Source organism: Corella eumyota, chromosome 2 (genome assembly GCF_963082875.1).
Source record: "Corella eumyota chromosome 2, kaCorEumy4.1, whole genome shotgun sequence".
Classification (NCBI taxonomy): Eukaryota; Metazoa; Chordata; class Ascidiacea; order Phlebobranchia; family Corellidae; genus Corella; species Corella eumyota.
In genome coordinates, this window is record NC_137491.1 from 15,045,773 (window position 1) to 15,068,702 (window position 22,930).

General features: G+C 29.9%; 4 protein-coding genes across 4 annotated transcripts; 2 read left to right on the forward strand and 2 right to left on the reverse strand.

Annotated features, from left to right (window-relative positions):
• Positions 1–7,077: 7,077 nt before the first annotated feature.
• Positions 7,078–12,030, reverse strand: LOC145741415 (TAR DNA-binding protein 43-like). The gene is made up of 7 exons (XM_082559005.1): positions 11,675–12,030; positions 10,773–10,919; positions 10,199–10,356; positions 8,676–8,813; positions 8,417–8,588; positions 7,771–7,926; positions 7,078–7,662 (listed from the first exon to the last, which is right to left on the reverse strand). The coding sequence occupies exons 1-7, from the start codon at positions 11,769–11,771 to the stop codon at positions 7,295–7,297; spliced, it is 1,236 nt and encodes a 411-aa protein (XP_082415131.1). The 5' UTR covers positions 11,772–12,030; the 3' UTR covers positions 7,078–7,294.
• Positions 12,031–12,880: 850 nt separating this feature from the next.
• On the forward strand, positions 12,881–13,855 carry LOC145743893 (dnaJ homolog subfamily C member 27-like). Its single transcript, XM_082561956.1, has one exon. It carries the CDS (start codon positions 13,055–13,057, stop codon positions 13,853–13,855), a length of 801 nt encoding a protein of 266 aa, XP_082418082.1. The 5' UTR covers positions 12,881–13,054.
• Positions 13,856–14,189: 334 nt separating this feature from the next.
• Positions 14,190–17,312, forward strand: LOC145743891 (alpha-L-fucosidase-like). Its single transcript, XM_082561953.1, has 7 exons — positions 14,190–14,394; positions 14,580–14,799; positions 15,168–15,418; positions 15,615–15,759; positions 16,032–16,232; positions 16,369–16,559; positions 16,736–17,312. The coding sequence occupies exons 1-7, from the start codon at positions 14,273–14,275 to the stop codon at positions 16,971–16,973; spliced, it is 1,368 nt and encodes a 455-aa protein (XP_082418079.1). The 5' UTR covers positions 14,190–14,272; the 3' UTR covers positions 16,974–17,312.
• A 71-nt stretch (positions 17,313–17,383) lies between these two features.
• On the reverse strand, positions 17,384–22,495 carry LOC145743892 (PDZ and LIM domain protein 7-like). Its single transcript, XM_082561955.1, has 9 exons — positions 22,359–22,495; positions 20,762–20,913; positions 20,457–20,568; positions 20,245–20,352; positions 19,778–19,899; positions 19,396–19,582; positions 18,912–19,032; positions 18,599–18,714; positions 17,384–18,239 (listed from the first exon to the last, which is right to left on the reverse strand). The coding sequence occupies exons 1-9, from the start codon at positions 22,449–22,451 to the stop codon at positions 18,150–18,152; spliced, it is 1,101 nt and encodes a 366-aa protein (XP_082418081.1). The 5' UTR covers positions 22,452–22,495; the 3' UTR covers positions 17,384–18,149.
• Between the last annotated feature and the right edge of the window lie 435 nt (positions 22,496–22,930).

The following is a 22,930-nucleotide window of genomic DNA, read 5'->3' on the forward strand; positions in this document are numbered from 1 at the left end:
AAAATGTTGTGTTTTTAATCATAATAGTTTATAATTTTATATAGTTTCAAATTATTTATTAGAATTAAAATTTTAAAATAACATTACAAAAAACCTTTTTAAGTATCAAATGCAAAAGATTCAGTAAACGTGTTAATATTTTCTAAAAAAATATTAACTAAATTTGAATAAGCAAAACTGAATTGTCTTTAACTCAGCGCTCAAGATACAATAGCAACCAAATTTAAAACATTTTTTAATCGCAAGCGGGAATCGATAGCTTTATTTGAATGATTTAATTTTATAAATAATATTATATTATTTTAAATAGGTAAAATACTACTAAAATTATTTTGTTAAAATCTTTAGGTGATGTTAACTTAGTTAAATGTAAAATAAATTTTAAGTCTATACATTTTATGTTTTAAAGCTTAAGTAAATGTGCGCAACGGTAATAAAAGTGCTCTGTTAACGTATTTATTTACTAATGTATTTGCAAATCAGATTTGTACAATAGTTCTATAATGTTTTTTGTAAAGTTATTTATATCAAATTCGAACAAACCTAATAGACTATGAAATGTGAAATATAGTTATACTGCATTTATGTGTGACTATTTAATTTAAAATCGAAATAATATAAACAAACAGTTTGCTAATATTCGGGTTTGTTACAAAGATAAGGTTGTGTTTAAAAGCATTTGAATACGAAAACGAATGCAAATCACTTTGGAAATTTAAAAATTTTTTTCTGGAATTTAAAAATTTTTTTCAATAAAGTTATAAGTTTAATACGATCTTTGGTCGTAGTGAAGCTTGCGTTAAAAATAAATACATTTGATAAAAAAAAAACTAAGAAACAATTAACTCTTCCTTACAAAAATTTTTGACATCTAATTTGATATTTTAACTAAACGAATTTAAGTTTAGAAGAAGTTTTCAAATGACCGTGATAGCCAGATGATAAAGACTATATGGCAATTACATACAGCGCTTAAAAAATTGCAACGTATAAACCCATAATCGTCAATATTAAACATATATATCCCGATAGTATCATCGTTTAGTCGTAAAAAATGACAAACTTTTTTTTACAGAAGCACATTTCTACAAGAGTTAAAAGGTCCGACATTGATTTTAAATTTAACTTAAAAGTTATACTTTAACGCAATATACATATTCGTTGATTTACCATTAACACCTTAACGGTTTGGTTCCCATATTGGATAATTAAAAATTATTATTTTATTTATTCATTTTTTTGATATTCTCAATTAAGTAATGTTTATGCTTATCTTTATTTATTTATAAAAATTTATGTTAAAAATGATCAATGAAATTTGAACCTAGTTTATTTATCAAATAAATCTATTTACACTTTTAAAATTTTGATTTTTTTTTAAATATCAGTAACGTTAAAGTTCAGTGCAAATACTCTGTAAAAATTAACTAACAATAGTATTTATTACTTTTTTTAAGGCGAGCGGTTGTGAAACAGTTGGTTCTAATCTTCACCAACTTATGCACATTATTGGATTTCATCATGAGCAAAGTAGATCAGATCGAAATGAATATGTAGAAATTCTCCATGATAACATTAAAGCTGGTACCTATAAATATTGTTTAAATATAAATCAACATTTAAAATGTATTTTGTTAAAGTTGAAGAACAAATAATAGCCCTATTTAATAGCCCTGTTTTCAGCAGCGTGGTGTAGTGGTTAATACACTTGGCTTTACAACATGAGGTCCTGGGTTTCATCCCCACTGCCTTTATGCTATAGCACCCTTGAGTAAGACACTATAAACTGTAGGAACTTCTGCTGAGCCAACACCTAATCAGCAGCTTAATTATCAGGAAAATGTGGTAATCTGTAATATCCCAAACTGCCAATAACAACTTCAAACTGGGTTGAAGTAACTAGTGTTACTCTATGTTTAGGTCATGAGGTCTATCTTCCCATGTCAAGGGATAAATAAATAAAAAAGTTTTATGTTTCTAAATGTATAAAAATATGTATTTTTGATATTATTAAAGTAAGGTTTTGGTTTTAACTATTGCATATGTTTTTGAGTACTAATTAAGATGGTTCATAGTTTTTCACTAAACTACCAAATCCAACAAAGCAATTGTATAATCTGCTGTTTTAGTTATTGATTTTCTAAATATAACAGGTTATGAAGAATACTTTTATCGAATGTCAAGGCATGAATGGGTTTATGATGAAGTTGAATATGATCTAAATTCAATCATGCATCTTGGTGGAATGGAACATAGCTCAAATGGAAATCCTACCATTGTTTATAAGTAGTTTTTTATTATTAACAGTGTTTTAAAAAAGTAGGTATTTTAATATATCTTTAGATATTTTTAACTTACTTTACATTTTCTTATAGAAGTCACTATAATTTTTGTTCGATTTTTTAAATAAATTATGAGTTCACATATTTAATTTAACAGAGATACATTGTACCCAGTTACAATCAACAAATATGCACTAAGTGCTGGTGATGTTGCTAAGGTACAAAAATTATACGAATGCTCAAAACGAGGTGTACCAGAAACAGTAAACTGCTACAATATTCAAGACCAGGGATCAAGTTATAGAGGAACAGTAACAACAACTGAAAGTGGGTATACTTGTCAGTTCTGGAGTTTACAGTCACCGTGGCATCATGATATGTAAGAAACTATCACTCTAGTGCATCTTTAAATATCAGTTGTAATAATAAAATATTTCATTCATATAGCCAAACCGGCAGCGTGGTGTAGTGGTAAGAACACTTGCTACACCACACATGAGGTCGTGAGTTCAATCCCCACTGATCTCATGCTGTAGCGCCCTTGAGTAAGGCGCTATAAACTGTATTAACTCCTGCTGAGCCAGCACTTAATCAGCAGAATAATTACTGGGCAATTTTAATCTATAACATCTTAAACTGCCGCAGGCAACTTGAGACTGGGTCGGAGTAACTGATGTTACTCTATGTTTAAGTCCTGCATTCGACTTTCCCTCATCGAGGATAAAGATATATACAAAAAAATATTGAAGTATTTACATAATTTTTAACCTGAGATTTTAAAACTTTATTTGCATAAACCAGTCTTTGTTAAACTTTTTTTTATTAGGAATCCCGTCACACTAAGCGCATCAGGACTTGATGCAAATTATTGTCGTAACCCAATAATGAGGGCTCGGCCATGGTGTTACGTGAATAATTCCACTGCATCGCCAAATTGGGAGTATTGTGACATTCCATTGTGCCATCCCCATGGTTAGTAACCAGAAGTGATTTTTAAATATGTTTTGTAGCCTATGTCTTGATTTTGATGTAAGATAATTTTCTTTTTGACCTAGACATCGAAGGTTCACCCCAACTGCACCTCAAGTTGCCTTTGGCAGTTTTGAATATTAATAAATTTAAAGCCTGATAATTAACCTGCCAAAATTTAATCTTAAATTTTAAAATACCTTTAAGGAATAAAATTTATTTGTAATGTTCTGATAACCAATAGGCTGCATTTTAAATGTAAAAATGTTTAGTATGTTAGTTTATGCTAGATAGTGCAAAATGAAAAAACCAGATAGTGCAAAATGAATTTACTTTTACCCAGCTGTTCCCTTACCTTTACCTGGCTATCCTGAAAGTATAAGAGGAATTTGGTCGGATTGGGGAACCTGGTCACCATGCACTGCTACTTGTGGTGATTCCTACAGATATAGGTAATAAAACCGGCAGCGTGGTGTAGTGGTACGAACACTTGCTACACCACACATGAAGTCGTGGGTTTAATCCCCACTGATCTCATGCTGTAGCGCTCTTGAGTAAGGCGCTATAAACGGTATGAACTCCTGCTGAGCCAACACTTAATCAGCAGTATAATTATTGGGCAATTATAATCTATAATATCCCAAACTGCCACGGGCAACTCGAGACTGGGTCGGAGTAACTGATGTTACTCTATGTTTAAGTCACGCATTCGACCTTCTCATACAAAAAAACTCATAATATACAGTGATTTTATTGGATTAAAATTTAAGAGAACTAATTTTTACAAAAAATCATACAAAAAAGATACACAACTACAATCAAAAGGAAGACCTATAAATAAATATAAGTTATGTATATTTTTATAGAAGAAGAGTATGTCTCGGAAGTGTATTAGGATCTGAACAATGTCCTGACAGTTACACAAGTTCAGAAGAATGTGATAAGCCTGAATGCACAAGTAAATTATAGTTAGTGTTTAAGGAACTGATCTTAGTGCATTTAAAAGTATTCCTTACTGAATTTGGTTTAATACATAAATATCTAAACTGGCAGCTTTTTCCTACAGATATAGGTAATAAAACCGGCAGCGTGGTGTAGTGGTAAGAACATTTGCTACACCACCATAAAGTTGTGGGTTCAATCCCCACTGCTCTCATGCTGTAGCACCCTTAAGTAAGGCGCTATAAACGGTATAAACTTCTGCTGAGCCAGCACTTAATCAGCGGCATAATTACCTGGCCATGATAATCTATAATATCCCAAACTGCCACAGGCAACTCAAGCCTGGGTCGGTGGTAACTGATGTTACTCTATGTTTAGGTCGCGCATATGACCTTTACACATCGAGGATAAAGATATACAAAAAAAAATAAGTGAAAAATTTTAAATTTAAGAAAAATTTTACAGAGGCTAGTTGGGCAGAATGGATGGCTTGGTCTGAATGCTCAGAGCCATGCGGCATTGGCGTTCATTTAAGAGTTCGACAATGTGTTGGAGGAAATGTTGGTGTTGGAAATTGTGAACAATTTGATTTTTACGATGTCGGAAAATGCAAGAACACAATATGCCCACTATGTAATAATTATTTAAAGTTTAACCAAAAGTTGAAAAATTAATTCCTACAAATTATAATTTTGTCTAAATAAAACATTTTAATAAAATTATTCTATTTAAAAAACATAATTTTTATTTTTAGATTCTGGAGATGATTGTTTTAGTAGTGTTAACAAGGATAGCTACAAAGGGACCAAATCAGAAACTCAACTTAACACACCGTGCATCAATTGGGTGGAAACAGAATTGTAAGAATTATGTAATACCAATACACGGCGTTAGTTGCCTAATTTAACTTTTATTTTATGAAAACTGTAAACAAATACTTTTAGAACAATTTCTGATTTTAATACATCTGATTTAACGAATAACTATTGTCGAAATCCTACATACGAAGATAACCCATATTGCTATATTTCTTTTAACGTAACACAAGATTGCAAAATTGATAGCTGCAACGATGGTAAGTTAACTAAATAACACTCATCATACTTTTAAATATGTCGAGGGGTAAATTAATTGATAATCACTTTATAAAATGGTGTGTGTACATATGTATAGGCTATAAAATAAAGACTTTTAGTTATTGCTTTTAAAATATTATTTACTTATCTTTTAAACATTTTTTATAGATGCTCACTGGCAAAGTTGGAATGGTTGGTCATCTTGCTACACAGAAGATTGTGGTGACCATGAATCTATAGAAGTTGGTACCCGAATGAGAACAAGACTCTGTGAAGGAGGTTATATTGGGCAAGGTTCGTGCATAGGAGTAACCCAGGATGAAAGTTATTGTGAAGTACATTGCCCTGGTTTGCCGTGGTATGGTTTTGAAAGTAAGTTTTTTTTGTATATATCTTTATTCTTGATGTGGGAAAGTCGAATGCGCGACTTAAACATAAAGTAACATCAGTTACTCCAACCCAGTCTTGAGTTGTCTGTGGCAGTTTGGGATATTATAGATTATAATTGCCTGATAATTATACTGCTGACTAAGTGTTGGCTCAGCAGGAGTTCATATCGTTTATAGCACCTTACTCAAGGGTGCTACAGCATAAGAGCAGTGGGGATTAACCCAATGACCTTATAGTGGTGTAGCAAGTGTTTTTACCACTACACCACGTTGCCGGTGTGTTCTTACCATTACACCATGCTGCCAAGTATATACCCTATACAAAAATTCAAAGAAAAAATTTAATTGTAAGATCATTTTCTTTCTGCATTTAGTTCTTATGAATGAGGGAACCACACCACAACCTCTTCTTCCACCAAGTGATGATGTTTGTGTGGATGTATGTAGAGTAAGAAACTATCGGGGAACTCATACAAAGACTATATCAGGCTACACATGTCAATATTGGGATGCACATTTTCCACATTTTCACAATTACACGTAAGTAGTTTTTTAATAAAAAATTATTTAGTTAGACTTTTAAAAAAACGCAGTTATGTACTTATTTGTATATCTAACACCGGCAGCGTGGTGTAGTGGTAAAAAGACTTGCTACACCACCATGAGGTCGTGGGTTTAATCCCCACTGATCTCATGCTGTAGCGCCCTTAAGTTAGGCATTATAAATGGTATAAACTCCTGCTGAGCCAGCACTTAATCAGCAGATTAAAATCTGGGCAATTATAATCTATAATATCCCAAACTGCAACGGGCAACCAGAGACTGGGTTGAAGTAACTAATGTTACTCTATGTTTAAGTCCCGCATCGAGGATAAAAATATATATATAATATATAAAAATATATACTTCAGAAGTTGTTATGATTTATGTTAATTCTGTTTTACAATTTAAAAGTTTTTTTACAAAATAAATTTTTGAAATTGTTTTCAGATCGATTGATGTAATCCAAGAGGAAGGGCTACTTGAAAATTATTGTAGAACTCCAAATGAATGGGATACATGGCCCTGGTGTTATGTTGAGTCTCTTGAGTTTACAACACAACCATGTGACATACCACAATGTTAATATTCGGAGATAGTGCAAGAATTTTGTCTTTCTCTAATGCTCTGAATACTAAAAAACTCAATTTTAAAGCTGGTGGTAATAATATTATAAATTTGCTCTTAGAGCAGTGTATTTTTTAAAAATTATCACTTAAACATTTTTTAAACCTCTACTTCTAACTAATTTTTTTGTATTGTTAATAATTATACAGTTATATAAAAAGAAAGAATACAGCTCCAAATTTATACAGATTTTTTTTAACAAACATTAAATTAATGTTTTCCTGTACTGTTAAAAATTTTAAAGCATCTGTTAAAGAGCATTTATTTATTTACACAAGAAAGTGTTTAAAATAGAAACAGAATATTTTTAAATGGGTTTTTCGCAAGCAGTATTTATTGCTTATCTGTAAAAGTACGCTCGTCAGATAGAAATGACAGCATTTTAGACCTAGGGTCAATGACAGCAAGAAAATTAAATGTAACACACAGTTTAAAATTGACAAAGGCAGTCAGATTTAACCGTACAATATTAATTCCAACTCGCATTGGGTTTTATATCCTTATTCCAATTGTTATCAGTTTGTTGCCCACTATGTCCATTATTGTGCCCAGGAAGGCTTCCTTGTGGCAAATTTTTTCCCATCATGCCGGGATCTCCACCTAACATTCCATTTAACATTGAATTCCACGAACCTAATGCCGCAGCTAATAAAGCAGGATTCATCATATTATTCATTTGTGGGTTGTAACCGGCACTATCCATTTGCGATGGTGCAGGGCGGTAATGGTTACCTGGTGGATTATGTGGCGCACCAGTACCACCTCTGTGATGATGGGGTTGGTGGTCATTATGGTGACCACTCGGACTACCATAACCTAAATGATGGTGACCACCTCCTTAACATACATTACATATATTTTTAAAACTTTATTTGAGTGTTGTAAATTTTTTTAATAAATAGGCTCATTATAAATTATACCAAAAAATAAAATAATTATTTGAACCTTGGTTAAAATATCTGTTGTTAGCTCCCCTAGAGTGGCCAGGTGGGCCATCACCCCTGTTGTTATTTTCCTTTGTTCCTTTCCTGTCTGCCACATTAGTATAAACACTTACTCCCTTTATTACATGATCTTCTCCAATAAGCTTTTTCGCAACGTCTACAAAATCGAAACAAACAAACAAAAATGAAAATTTAAATATGTAGGTCACAAGCTGAACTTTATTTTAGCTTAACAGTTTTTTTTTCTGTATATATCTTTATCCTTGATGTGGGAAAGTCGAATGCGCAACTTAAACATAGAGTAACATCAGTTACCCCGACCCAGTCTCGAGTTGCCTGTGGCAGTTTGGGATATTATAGATTATAACTGCCCGATAATTATACTACTGATTAAGTGCTGGCTTAGCAGGAGTTTGTACCGTTTATAGTGCCTTACTTAAGGGCGCTACAGCATGAGATCAGTGGGGATTGAACTCGCAACTTAATGTGTGGTGTAGCAAGTGTTCTTACCACTACACCACGCTGCCGGTTATGAAGTTATTTGAAAATGAAATAATTTGAAAACAAAACTGTAATATAGATAAATAAAATCTAACAAACACAAAAATCTCTTAGTTTCTAGTATTTTAATGTTTTGTTATTCTTACTTCCATCTCTGAATGTGACAAAGGCAAAAGCTCGAAAGGGGATTGAGATATAAACATCTTCTATTTCACCAAATTGCTCAAAATAAGTTTTTAAATCATCCTTAGTTAGTTTTGCAGACACTCGGCCAACAAAAATTCGACGATTTGGTGCATGTTGATTATCTGATTCTTCCTAGAAAAAGAAATATTTAAAAGATTTTAATTTTTGGACAAACACGGATGTTTAAATATTTGGAATAATTAAAAAGACTAAAAAGACCTTTGAGTGTGGAATTTTGACCTCACAAGATCTCCCATCTATTGTGTGTCGCTTTCCAAGGACCTTTTCTTGCGATTCATAATTTGAATATCGAATAAAACCATAACCACGTGATTTTCCTAATTCATCTCGTTTAACCTGCCAACAACGAAAAAAAATTATTTTTTTGCTTCTTTTGCTTCTTTAAAAGAAGTTAATTTTTTTTTAACAAAATCAGGAAACACAGCAATAAAAGTAAAAGATACAATTGGACACCATTTAGATATAAAATAGATATTTACCATGAAATGCAGGGTACAACAATACAACATAACAAAAAATAAAAATTTAATTATTTTACCAGAAAAAAAATTATAAAAATTCTAAAGAACAAATTTATAATCTTCCTAAGATGAAGTTGTTTTTGAAGTTCCAATTAATCCATATACCTAAACAAAATAATTACAATATCTTTTAATTTTTAAAAATGAAAGTAATAGGTAGTAAAACTACTTTTACTATCATATTATTAAACACATTTACTTTGGTGTATATATAAAATGTAGAAACACAAAAAGATTATTAATGGTTTTATTGTAGAAATAAAACAAAATACATACCAATATTATTTTGACCAGGTTATTCAAAGATCACAAATTTTTCAAATATTCCAAGCATATCTTTCCAATTTGTCATTCAACATTATATTAGAGGTCAGGTTATACAGTCATTTTTAAACACTCAAAATCAAACATTCTAGTTTTGAAATATCGAACAATTGCAGCAAATGTTGTTAAACAACAACCAAAAGAATTGTCTGTTTACTAATAATAATACAACACTTCTCCACAAAATGGTGAAGCTTGAAAATCATTTCAGAATTCCGCAAAAAATATACAGAATAATAACAATCTCGCAAGTTCATTGTTGTAGCTTGTTTTTTTATGCAGGAAAGTTTATACCATACCAGATCATAAAATAGACTTTAAAAAATAATAAATGTCAGTGACATAACATTTACACAAAAGCAAAGTTATAATAATTTTTCTAGAAACTGCACATACAGAAAAATATCACCAGCCACACTAAGCAAAGAATGTATAATACATACGAATCTAAAAATTGAAGATACCATAGCAGTAGTACTCACAACACATAGGGTTAAATATTGCTTAAATTAAAAAACAACCCAAACAAATAATATACATTGCAAGTGTAAATCAAGCAAAAGTCATGTATACAATTTGTACAAAAAAGTAGACTGTTAAAAAAATTATTTATCATTTAAGATTTAAAGGCAATAAAAAGTGACCAAGTCATAACTTATATACATGAAAACATTTTTTTTCAACTTAAATTTAAGAATTTTAAAATTTCTGTCTGTACAACTCAATTTTTTGTTAGTGATATTAAGTTATCTTTTTTTTAACAAGAATTTAGCTAAAACTATTTAAAATTATTTAAAATTATATATATAAATCAACAAATACTCATTTTATTTGATAAAATGATCAGTTCTTATATATAGATAAACAAAAACTAACCAGGCTCATGACAAGTTCTCCATATTGACCAAAATATTCCTCCAGATTTTTTTCCTCCACCTTCCAAGGAAGACCGAGGATAATAAGATCAGAGCACTTTTGAGCAGGTCTTTTGCTCCTAATTTGACCTTCCTCGTCTTCCATTTTTCTTTTGTTATCTGGATATTATAGAAGTAAACTTATGATAAAACAAAAAACATATTATAAATATAAAGATTAAATAAAGTTGTAACTTTTTAATAACTTTATATTACCAATTTATTTTTTAATTTATTTATCCTTGATGTGGAAAGGTTGACTTCATGACAAAAACATAAAGTAACATCAGTTGACCTCGCCTAATCTTGAGTTGCCTTTGGCAGTTTAAGATATAATGGATTATCATTGCTCAATAATTAGACTGCTGATTAATTTTGGCTTAGCAAGAGTTCAGACCATTTGTAGTACCTACAGCATTAAGGAGTGGGGATCGAACCCAGGATCTTATGTAGTAAAGCCATAAGTTCTGAATACTGCACCACACTGCAGTTTAACATATTGTTGGATTAAATAAACAAAATTAAGGTGATTTAACCTTTAGGAAAAACGGGAAGATAAATATGATCCTTCCAATCAGCATTAGGATAAGGAGGAAACAAAACGTTTTCAACACATTTAACAGCTCTCATTGAATTTGTGTCTGGATTACGATATCTAAGACCACATGTTCCAGGATATTGTGCTAAATGTTTAAACATAAGGTTAGGTTTGTATATAAAGTTAGCAACACACAAGAAAACAATTACTTTTGTAAACAGTTCAAAAGAGAATATTTTTTAAATTGAAGTATTGAGTAAAAATAAAACCACATTAAATTTAAGTCGCCTTTTTGTAAATAAATTTACCCTACAAATATCCCATTAACAATTACAGATCTTTTTTAGAAAAATAAACTCTAAAATGCAAAACTTTAGGTACCATACATATTCCTTATACTTTTTAATCAAAGGTGGAGACCAAACTGTTAATTCGTTAATCTTTATTGGACCCTTACTTGTTATCAGAAAATTAGTTACAAGTAAACCATTTTAATATGGAAATAGTTTTGTTTAAAATAGCCGTTTACCAGGTTTAAATTATTTTTAAACGGTGTATGTCACTACCATCTGACCGTCATGTAGTCACTAAGCCACCTTTGAAAACTTTTTTAAACCTAAGTCCATTTAGTTAAAATATTAACTAAGATACAAACTATTGTTTTTGTAAAAGGGGTTGTTTCTTTGTTTGTTTTAAATAAATTAGAAGGTTGATGGTTATCGATAACTTTTGTTTTATTTAACTAATTAAAGTTATATATAGAAATTACTAAATATTTTAACAAATTTTAACTTAACAAAGTTATATACTTTTTGATTAACTGTGCCCACCTATGGTTATAATTGTTTTTTTACTACTACCAGCAAAAATACAAACTAAAAAATTTAAAAAAACACAAACCAGCAATAGAAGAGAGAAAAATAGTTCCATCTTCTTCAGTTGGGACTTCCATGGTTTCATCTTCTTGCTCTTCCTCTTTTATTCGAATAAAACTCATTTTTATAATTTAAGAAACAACTTTGGACATTTAAACACTCCAATCTACTTGTTTATATAGGTTACTAAAAAAATTGGACAATTTAATTAGTTAAAGGGGTTGTTAAGATAAACACAGATTTACAAAATCAAAAAAGATTTAGTTTTATATACAAAACATATGGATAAAAATTAGATTTTTTTAAAGATTGAGTTAAAAATATGGCACAGAAAAAGTTATAAATTGCATATTTATAAGTGGTAAAAGTAAAACAGGAATTTAAAATTCTTTACTATTTCACTTGTATATTGCAAGGCCATTAGCGCTGATAGCCTTTAAAACTTAATCCTATGTGTTATACTGACAATAAGACACTTTTTATTAACCCCAGCCTGCCAGCCCTTACCCTTTTCTAGAAAACCCCCTAAATACAAAAAACATTCTATGTGATTTTCTTGTTTTATATTTTTTTCAATGTGATAAATTTATTATCCTCTATGGCCAGTGTGGTAATTAGTAATGGGTTTGTATAAACAGTTTAACAATACGACTTCAACTCTTGCTACTGCATTTTTTATACAATTTAACCAAACCTAAATAAAGAAAAAAATATCAATTTGGTATAAAAAATGACAAACCTGCTTTGATACACCGACATGATTTACTGCGTGGTAAATATTAAATAATACACAATAAGCAATTAGTCAGTCAGTTAGTTGTAACTGAAGTATATATATATAAACACAAGTAATAGTTTAGAGGTCTTAAAAATGCATTACACTGTCAGACTGTTACATGTAAAGAAAAAAACTCGAATATTTTAATTTACCAAAATTTCTAAAATAGAAATCTAAAAATTTACCCGGAGTTTTAATTATTTAACATATATTTACTATTATTTACCATGTTTTGCGCAAAAATTTTTATCAAAAATAGAAAATTAAATTTTCTCTAAAAAATATTTGCATGACTGAGTATTATTTAAATTTGTCCCCAATTGTCATTCATGCTACAATGTGTTTTATGACGTAATAATGTTTATATAACGGCAATACATTTTAATATTTTTTTAATTTTACTATTTCTTTTTAAAACAACACTACAAAAAAGTTTTATTGTAGAAGAACAAAATATTAATACAATAAATCCCGGTTATGTTTCTCGTTGTCTGTGTAAGGAATTTAAGTAAATCAAAATAATCATGTTTTTTCCTATTGCGATCTTGTAATTTTTCTTCCGGTCACGTGTTAAATTACTTGTGTTTATGTTAATACTTTGGTCTCTAGCAGTTCGGCCTTCAAACAATGACTTCTATTAAACCAACAAAATGTATTCGAATCAAAATGATCAGCATGGGGGATGCAGAAAGTGGAAAAAGTTGTATAATTAAACGATATTGTGAGAAAAGATTTGTAAACAAATATTTACCAACAGTTGGCATTGATTATGGAGTTACTAAAGTTTCTGTCAAAAACAAAAATTTAAAAGTGAATATTTTCGACATGGCCGGCCATCCCTATTTCTATGAAGTAAGAAATGAATTTTATCGGGATGCACAAGCTGCAATATTGGTTTATGATGTCACAGACAGAAAAAGTTTTGAAGATCTTGATTCTTGGCTTGCCGAAATGAGACAAGAAATTGGAAAATCACAAACATTAGATAAAACTTTATTTAGTGTTTGTGCAAACAAAATCGACAAATCGAAACGAATGGTTGATACCATTGAAGGAAGACTATGGGCTGAGGGAAAGGGATATAGATATTTTGAAACTTCAGCTGCTTCTGGTGAGGGAATTCAAGAAATGTTTGAAACAATGTTTAACTCTTTAGTAGACCAACACGAAAATCCTAAGCTGAGATGCCCATCGTCAACAAATATTGGTTTTACAAAGGAACAAGCTGATGCTGTATTAAAAATTAAAAATGGTCGGGACAACTATGAACGTCTCGGTGTTCATCATACTTCAACAAGGGAAGATATTAATAAAGCTTACAGAAAGTTGGCAGTTATACTTCATCCGGATAAAAGTGTTGCCCCAGGAAGCGAAGATGCTTTTAAACTTCTAGTTAATGCGAGAACTGCTTTACTGCGCAATAAGTAATTAGAAAAGAAGGTTTTTCTTATTAAATAACCCGACACATTAGTTAAAGGAAAATTAAACTGTTAGTCTAAAAACATTACGATAATTAGCCTTTTTATATTAATTAAGTGACTTTAAAGAGATGTCATTTATGATTAGACTAAAATTTTAGTAACTTTGTGTTATTTTATTTATAAAGTGGAATTTTTCTTCATACTTTTCTTGTAAGTTTCAGAATACCGCTATATGCTTAGTTATTTTAAAAGCTTAAATATACTTTTTAAATATTTATTTTTGTATGTACAAGTACATGTGTGATATTTTTTAACAAATTTTTATCAGCATTTTTTAAAATGGGTACTTACTTTTATTGCAATTGCAAGCTAAACACATTTTCTGTTTTTTTTGTATTTTTTTAGAGTTTTGTTAAAATTGAATATGTCTTTAAAAACAACAGGTTTCTTGCTGTGTTTATATTTATGTTATATTTTTGTGCAAGGCAAACAAACAACTTATGAACCAAACTGGGATTCATTAGATTCTAGACCTCTTCCAGCATGGTAACTATTCGAAGCTAAATTTATATCAGTATATTTATGTATTTTATACCATTTTTTAACTTACATTTCCAATTTTGTATGTTCAGAAAAATAAGAATGCGTAGTTAACCACCTTCAGCATTCTTTAATAATCAATAAATTATTTTGAAATTATAATTTTAAATGATATTTGTGATATTAAATAGGTATGATGAAGCAAAATTGGGAATTTTTATCCACTGGGGTGTCTTCTCTGTGCCAAGTTTTGGAAGCGAGTGGTTTTGGGAAAGTTGGAGGGGAAAAAAATCCCCAAGTTATGTAGAATTCATGGAAAAAAATTATCCTCCGAATTTTCAATATGCTGACTTTGCACCGCAATTTACAACTGAGTTTTTTAATCCTGACCAATGGGCTGACTTGTTTAAGGCAAGTATTATGTTGTCAAATTTTATGGGCATTAAAGTTTTTTTTTGTATATATCTTTATCCTCAATGTGGGAAGGTCTATGCGCGACCTAAACATAGAGTAACATCAGTTACTTCAACCCAGTCTCGAGTTGCCTATAGCAGTTTGGGATAATATAGATTATATATAATTTCCCTGTAATTATGTCGCTGATTAAGTCCTGGCTCAGCAAGGGTTTATACCGTTTATATCGCCTTACTCAAGGGCGCTACAGCATGAGAGCAGTGGGAATTGAACTAATGACCTAATGGTAGTGTAGCAAGAGTTCTTACCACTACACCATGCTGCCGGTTTAATAATTACTAGCATGGTATTTTTATTTTAAATAGGAATCAGGTGCGAAATATGTTGTATTAACAAGCAAGCACCACGAAGGATTTACAAATTGGCCCTCGGCTAATTCTTGGAACTGGAACTCAATGGATGTTGGACCACACAGAGACTTGGTTGGTGAATTAGCTGATGCTGTTAGAAATAGGACTACTATTCGCTTTGGACTTTATCACTCTCTATATGAATGGTTTAACACATTGTATTTAGAGGACAAAGCTAACAATTATGAAACAAACAATTTTGTTAGGTAAGTAAGGAGTTTAAATAGATTTTAGTAACTAATCAATCTTTATAAAGGACTAGTATTTTACCGGGTACCCAAACTATCCATACAAACATAACAACATTGGAAATCCACCCTGGCTTAAAAAAATATCTTAAAATTACAGTAGGCCCTTATTTTAAACAGAGATTCTTCTAGAATTTAATAAAAATTAATTTAGATATAAAACAATGCCGGAGTTGTATGACATTGTTAACAAATACCATCCCGAGGTTGTTTGGTCGGATGGAGATTGGGATGTGGATGACACTTATTGGAACTCAACAAACTTTTTGGCCTGGCTTTACAATGACAGTCCCGTTAAGGCTAGTTTGAATTTTTACACTGAATTTGTTTAAACTGTTGCAGCACCTACTTTAAACTGTTGCAGCACCTACTAGTTGTATGTATTTTAAAACACAGTATTCTAAAATCAGAGTAAGGCAAGCTGCTGTATATTTTCCTCAATTATACCATCAATTCTCTAACTTGCACCAGAATGATTAGTTTAATTTTGTACCTTGCCATGAAAAATGTTGTTTTTTTTAATATGTATAAAACAACTATTGTGTTGCCAACATGTATTTTTTTAAAATAGGATAGTGTTGTAACAAATGATCGTTGGGGTAAAGGAATAATGTGCAAACACGGAGGTTACTTTACATGCCAGGATAGATATAATCCAGGGGTTCTTCAACCAAGAAAATGGGAGAACGCAATGACGTTAGATATGCAATCCTGGGGGTACAGGCGGCGAGCCACTATTGATCAATATCTAACCATAGTTCAATTGATCCAGGTTATTAAGTTATTTTTAAAATCTTTTTAATGAATTTTTCTTTTTTAAACATGCATTTTTATGATTTTAGAATTAATTTAATTTCTCTTGTTTTAACTTTATTACTGCAAGTAACTTTATAAAAAAAAAATATTAGACCTTTGTGGAAACTATAAGTTGTGGAGGTAATATGCTGATGAACATCGGACCCACAAAAGAGGGTACAATTGTCCCCATCATGGAGTTACGGTTAAAGCAAATGGGTGAATGGATGGGGGTTAATGGGGAGGCAGTATATGGAAGCAAACCATGGAAACACCAAAATGATACCTTGACACCCGGAATATGGTAAAAATTTGTTTATTAAACATACTCTTATCTCTGTTATCCTATTTTAGTTATAATTTGTCTTTTTTTTATAAGATGTTCTGAGCTGAGCAAAAATCTAAGAAAATTTCCCAAATAATAATTAAATCGAGCAAACGGGAGTTTTAAGGTATTTAAAAATAAAAACATTTTTTTAGGTACACACAAAACAACAACTTTTTGTATGCTTTCGTGTTTAATTGGCCATCTAGTGGGGTATTACTAGCTGGGTCACCTCAAGCGATGTCAGCATCAAGTTCCATACATCTTCTAGGGTTTGGCCAAGTAAGTTGGGAACCTACAGTAAGTGGGGTTGGAATTCTCATGCCAGTTGTCAACGTACAAACCATAAAAGCAAAATGGGTTTACGTGTTCAAGTTAATCGGGTTTCAATAATGTATAAAATAATTTACTTTCACAATTTAATCCATAGCATTCTCAATCATTTATTTTTTGTTTCAACTAAATAAAGTGAAATATTATTTAGAAAGGTAACATTGTTTAAATTCATTTCAGTAATTAAGTAATTGTGCAAATTGAAATTATCTATGTAACATATTTCTGCTCTATCATTATCTATTTTAAATGGGTTTTGATCCACCCATTTGTATCATCTTTAGATTATTTTATAAAAATTTTTAAGTGCAATAGAATAAAATTAAAAATAAATAAATCGCCTTCTGAAATTATTTTTCCTCGCCAACGAAAAAAAATTAAATTGACCAAAATAAACAAAAGTCATTAAAAATATGTTGTGTGGTTATTTAAAAAAAAGTTTTTGTCAATTAGAACTAGGAAGGTTTATTTTAAATAACTGTCAATTTTTGTTCAAAAAAAACTTTTATTTAAACATTTCTGTTTTATTAAAGTTTGTGGGTTAAAATATCAAACTTTTTTTGTATACGCTGTTAGTACAAGGGGCAAATCACTTGGTGTTTATAACATTTTCACATACAGCAAGCATTACAATACACTACACATTAAAAGTAATAATATGCATTAAAATTATAAATTTATATACAATTTTATTAGAAATAATACTTCTTAACCATTTTTCATATACAAATTTATTTTATGGCATTAAAAAAACACTGACGACCGCATTTTAATACAAAAAAAAAACAGTTTGTAGAAAATTGTGTTAAACTTTGTCACATAAGTTTACTAAAAATTTAAAAGACTTTTAATAAAAGGGGTATAATTTATAATATACAAATCACAATGCAGTTATTGCATGGTTTATACAATATGGTTTTAATAACAAAGAATGTACTTTCGTTTGATATAAAAAATCAAAAACACATCTTTTCTGAAAAGACTTTTGATATAATTTTAAAAAATTGCTACAGTGCAATCCAGAATATAAAATATTATAAATTGATCTAACATAAAAGTTAAAAACAATCTTCTTTTTGACTGAGTATAGGACAAAATAAAACTTTACAAAGTAGCCCATAACATAATATTGCTTTTATGTACAATTGAAATGCACTTCATTTTTGTGCATTAAACAATTTTAATTATACCATTAAACATCAATTTTATTCAGGATTTTTTTCAAATATTGGGAAATTAACGCAGCGTGGCATTTTTGTGGTTAGCACAGACCGGCCGATCATTAACAGCAAAAAATCCAGCATTTTTTAAGTCAATATGACAAACCTAAAAGAAATGTAAACTAATAAGACAGCTTAAAAAAAACATCAATTATATAGAAATATTTTGCAGTTGTTCTAATACAGCAGAACTAAAATTTCTTGGGATTCGTGAAATTCCCACCATTTTTTGCCAATTTTTCAGTAATTTACAGCAGAAATATTTGGCATACTTACAAGTTTTGCAGTCAGAGTGATTGTTATAAACAAAGTTGGTTTTAAATATAATTTATGCATTAAAGTTTATCTAAAATTAAGTTGTTACTAAATAAACACGATAAACTATAAATTGGGTTATAGCTAAATGTGAAGAATAACGAAATATAACACAATAATGTTTTTGCTACATTCTTTAATCAAACTTACAGTGCAAGTGAAGCAGGCTTCGTGCCACTGTGATTTTATGGCCTCTACATAATGGTCACCAGCCTCAATAGCAAAATCACATCCTTTACATTTTGTACTAAATTTTTGGTTGTAATCTATTAACACAAGAAGTTTAAGTAAAATATTATAAATAATAATTTAAATCTAACAATTAGTTTATTAATATATATATATATTATTTTTAAATATGGTTTTAGACTATGTGTAGTATAGGCTATACACTATTTTACAATTATAATTTGATGAACAAATACAATTCATACAAGTATTATTTACTTAATATTCTACATACCTGAAACACAATATGGTTTATCATGTTCAAGATGAAATACTCCGTCCCTAAATGGCTTTTTGCATTCAGTGCAAACAAAACAGGTAACATGCCATGTTTGGTTTAAAGCATGCATAACCTCCTATTAAAATATAATATTTTCCATTTAATATACATTAAACAGTTTTAACAAAACATATTTTTAAATTTTTTTTGAAATACATGGTTTAAATTTTAAGCAACATTACCTTTACATATCTGTTAGTTAATACTAGGAATAAAAAGGAAAAAAATTCCTTTTGATTCTTAAATATGTAACGATTCTGAAACTCAGTTTAAAAAGTATAAGAAACCTAACCTTTGCAAAATAAAGCCATAACATTGCAATAATAAGAATTAAGAATCTATTTTTACATCCCTAGTTGATATACAACATAATATATTAGACAATTATATACCTCCTCCATAACATTTATAAAATAAACTCCATAATATAAAAACTAACCCCGACAATTTTTTTATGACACTCAGCACAAGAGTGAGCAAAATATTTCTCGTAACAATTGGAACAATATCTTTGCCCTTCTTCTTCGATAAATCCAATATTTTGAAGAGTTCTTCCACAATTTGGTGAAGAGCATACAAACTCTTCTGGGTGCCAATTCTTTCCTTGTGCAGTCAAATAAGGTCCCCTGTAAAATAAAAAGAAACAAAATTTTTTTATTTAAATATGTGATTTTATAAATAGAAATTAAAATGGTAGGTAAATTCTTACTTAAGCAAAGTCTAATTTTGCTGAATGGTAAACAATAAAATTTAAATACAATACATCAAACAAAAAATCTTAAACCATAAGTTTTTAGTTTGTTTTTAAAAATAAAATAAACCTAATTTGTTGCTTGCATCCTTCACATGTAAGTTCTTGGGAAGCAGAACCAGTGTTAGTAACAGGAACTGTTACTGTAGGTGGTGGGGGTAGGCTGTCGTCATAGTTACTCCCTTGTTTTCTCTAAAAAAATCTCAAATTTAGTTTGTCGCAAGCAAAAAAAAACATTATTTTTTTTTTTTTCAATTTAGACCTCACAATGTGTTCAAAAAGTAAAAACATTAAAAAATAACTATGCCTCCATTTTCCAAAGAAATAAAAAAAATAATGTAGTAAAGGAATTAATAAACTTTTATTCGCCTGAAATTTAAAATTAATTAAGGTTGTTTTGTAAAATACATAATATATATATACAAAAATTAAGGGTCAGAACATTCTAATTTGAAGCCAGCACATTTTAATCTAATTTACTAAACCCTTATTAAAAATCAATTTAAAAACAAAAATTATGATTAGAATATTATTTACTGATGATTGATTGTTGAGAAAAGAATTTGATGGGGGAGGGGGTGGAAATGATGGTTCTGGTTCTGATGCTTTTTTAACTGGTTTGCTAGATACTGGTTGCCAAGTTTTCTAAAAAAAATATAAAAAATTACAGTTTTCCTAATAATGTTGTTCAAGTTCTACACACTATTTCTTTTTTATTTAAAAATATATTTAAAATTGTCTTAACATACCGCAGGTGCGTTAGAACTTGGTAAAAACTTGGGTGTTGCAACTGAAGTAAAAGATTTTGGTTGTTGAGCAGGCAAAGAATTGGAGGAACTTCCTAACCTCGGACTATTTTCACTAAAAAAATGTTTTTTAGCACGAGATTTTATTACATAGCCTATCTTTTTTTAATGTTTACTTAGATTTAAGATTATCAAGCTTTATCCCACAATTTAAATTATTTTGATCAAATATACTGAAAATTAATAACCAGTACAAAATCATGGAAAAAATGTATTCAAGTATTCTACATTATACATTTATTGCTAACCTTTCAATTTGAAGAGTAAGTTGGTTAGTTGATTTTCGAACTACATTTTGAGCATCCAAATGTGTTAATTGCTGAGCATCTTGATTATTTATTGATAAAATAACATCTTGAGGTTTTAATCCTGCCTGTTCTGCCTTTCCTCCTGAAGTGACCTAATAACAATAAAACATTTAAAAAAATGTTTAATAACAAATTGATTTAAGGTTAATTAATACTATAATTAGTAGTAGTTATAAACCTTTTTATTTGCTACCATTAAAAAAATTGGATCATGTATATTTAACAGTCCTTATTAAATCCAAGGTTAATATGTTTAGAGTATATAAATATATATACCAAAGAACTGGTAAATCATGAAAAGGGTTACTTTTAAACATTAAGTTTAATTAAAGTTTGTTATAAAGTGTCAAAAAGCAATAGGCTTTATAAATCCACACCAATCTGGCTAAATAATGATGACAGATGACATGCTGGTGTGAAATACAATCATTAACTATTGTTTATATTTAAATAGTGTCAATTAAAAAACTGACATCAATTAAGTGACTTTGACGTTTATATTTAACAACGCTAATGTGTGAACTCAATTGACTTTAAGTCGCCCTATTTAGCAAACAGGTTGAAATAATCGGCATAATACTAAATAAACAAACAATTTTATTAGTTAAAATAAACAAGAATGTCTCCATTTTCACGGCAAAAACAAAACATATTTTATATATAATTTTGAAAAATTTAAACGAGCATTTAGTTTTTAATAGCCGTCAAAAATGTTTTTATTTTACGAGTTTGCTGCTAAATATAAACAGGAAACTGCAGGAATTTGGCAGTTATTGAATCTTACTTCCGTTTACTGTTGAGGTAATAAGCATATGAATTGGAATTTTGGCTATTGAATTAAACGTCATTTTGAGTATATATATGACCGGTAAGAAACGCAGACAACTTTTGTAATTTTTTTTAAATAAAACTTGGATAATAACTTGACACTTATAATAACAAAATGTTAAGTATACAAGTTTTTAATTAAGAAAGTAAAGACCTAAAATTTACAACGTGCCTCGCTGTACACAATGAATGAAAAACCAGCTTGAAACCTTTTAAAATATATCCTAGCGCTATAGCTTCCATATAAGGCAATGCGCGCGTCCAAGCGTATCAAGCGCATAATGGGCGAACATCATAGCAAAACAAGCCCGCTCTGTTTTTTTAAAGTAAATATGTATATCTAAAATGTGAAATACCACAGTGTCCTTAATAAGCATAGTTTGACAGTAGCGACAAAAAACTAAAACTCTAAAAAAGAGACACAAATTTGTACCGTATGTGAAATACCAAAAATTGTCAGGTACATGGTTTTACTTACACTGGTGATATTTTCAATAGTTTTTTAAGCTGCTTTTTTGTAAATTGTAAATGGGTTTGTATATGTCTACATACTATTATATACTGTATATATGTGCACATTGAAAATATATATACACAACATTTTAAAATTGAACAAAGCACCAATTGCAATGATTGAAATTACTATTCTGTCTAATATATCAACAATACAAATGTAGTAGTCACACAATTTAACTAAGTTGAATTGTACCTTAGATATTGCAAGACATGCATGAAAATCGCATCCACCAACTAATCGAAATCCCCATGGACTTCCACCCACTAGGGTTACGCTTCTTGGCATATTCAGATATTATAATACAAGTTGTAACTACTGTAACCTAACCTGTAATGCATAAACTAGGTATGAATTATTTTTGCCTTAATTTAAAAACGTTATATTAAAATCGTCGCTTAATAAGTTTATACATACAATTCCCTAATTCTTTCCATATAAGCAATTAGTAGCCTATTTACACACGCAATTGTTCTTTCCTGCTTTTAACTTACGTCATAACAAGCGACTACACGTTTTAATTAGGTCGATACAAAATTAAGTACATGCACTGCCCGCAGAAGAGCACGTATCGAATAATGTTGATACCTATTTTTTCTCTTCGCTTTTACGACCTAAAATAAACACGAATCGAAAAGGAAAAAAATGTGTGGCGTATACGCGACTATTAAAGTGGAGCGAGGTTGCGAACAAACGGCGCGCTGTCCGTATATCAGCTCTATCTTACTTGAATTAAATGTCCTTATAGATGTTAAATAAAGTTTTTC

Bases quoted from the DNA above. Each gene is read 5' to 3' on its own strand.
- LOC145741415 (XM_082559005.1), bottom strand. From the start codon at position 11,771: ATGAGTTTTATTCGAATAAAAGAGGAAGAGCAAGAAGATGAAACCATG. The intron at 8,814-10,198 runs GTTAGTTTTTGT...CGTTGTTGGCAG, and splicing joins GAGAACTTGTCATGAGCCTG to GTTAAACGAGATGAATTAGG. The intron at 8,589-8,675 runs GTCTTTTTAGTC...TTCTTTTTCTAG, and splicing joins TCAAAATTCCACACTCAAAG to GAAGAATCAGATAATCAACA.
- LOC145743892 (XM_082561955.1), bottom strand. From the start codon at position 22,451: ATGCCAAGAAGCGTAACCCTAGTGGGTGGAAGTCCATGGGGATTTCGA. The intron at 19,900-20,244 runs GTAAATAATATT...AGATTTTTTTAG, and splicing joins TTCTCAACAATCAATCATCA to AGAAAACAAGGGAGTAACTA. The intron at 19,033-19,395 runs GTTAGTTTTTAT...ATATTTTAATAG, and splicing joins GTCATAAAAAAATTGTCGGG to GAGGTTATGCATGCTTTAAA.
- LOC145743891 (XM_082561953.1), top strand. From the start codon at position 14,273: ATGTCTTTAAAAACAACAGGTTTCTTGCTGTGTTTATATTTATGTTAT. The intron at 15,419-15,614 runs GTAAGTAAGGAG...AAATTAATTTAG, and splicing joins GAAACAAACAATTTTGTTAG to ATATAAAACAATGCCGGAGT. The intron at 15,760-16,031 runs GCTAGTTTGAAT...TTTTTAAAATAG, and splicing joins ACAATGACAGTCCCGTTAAG to GATAGTGTTGTAACAAATGA.
- LOC145743893 (XM_082561956.1), top strand. From the start codon at position 13,055: ATGACTTCTATTAAACCAACAAAATGTATTCGAATCAAAATGATCAGC.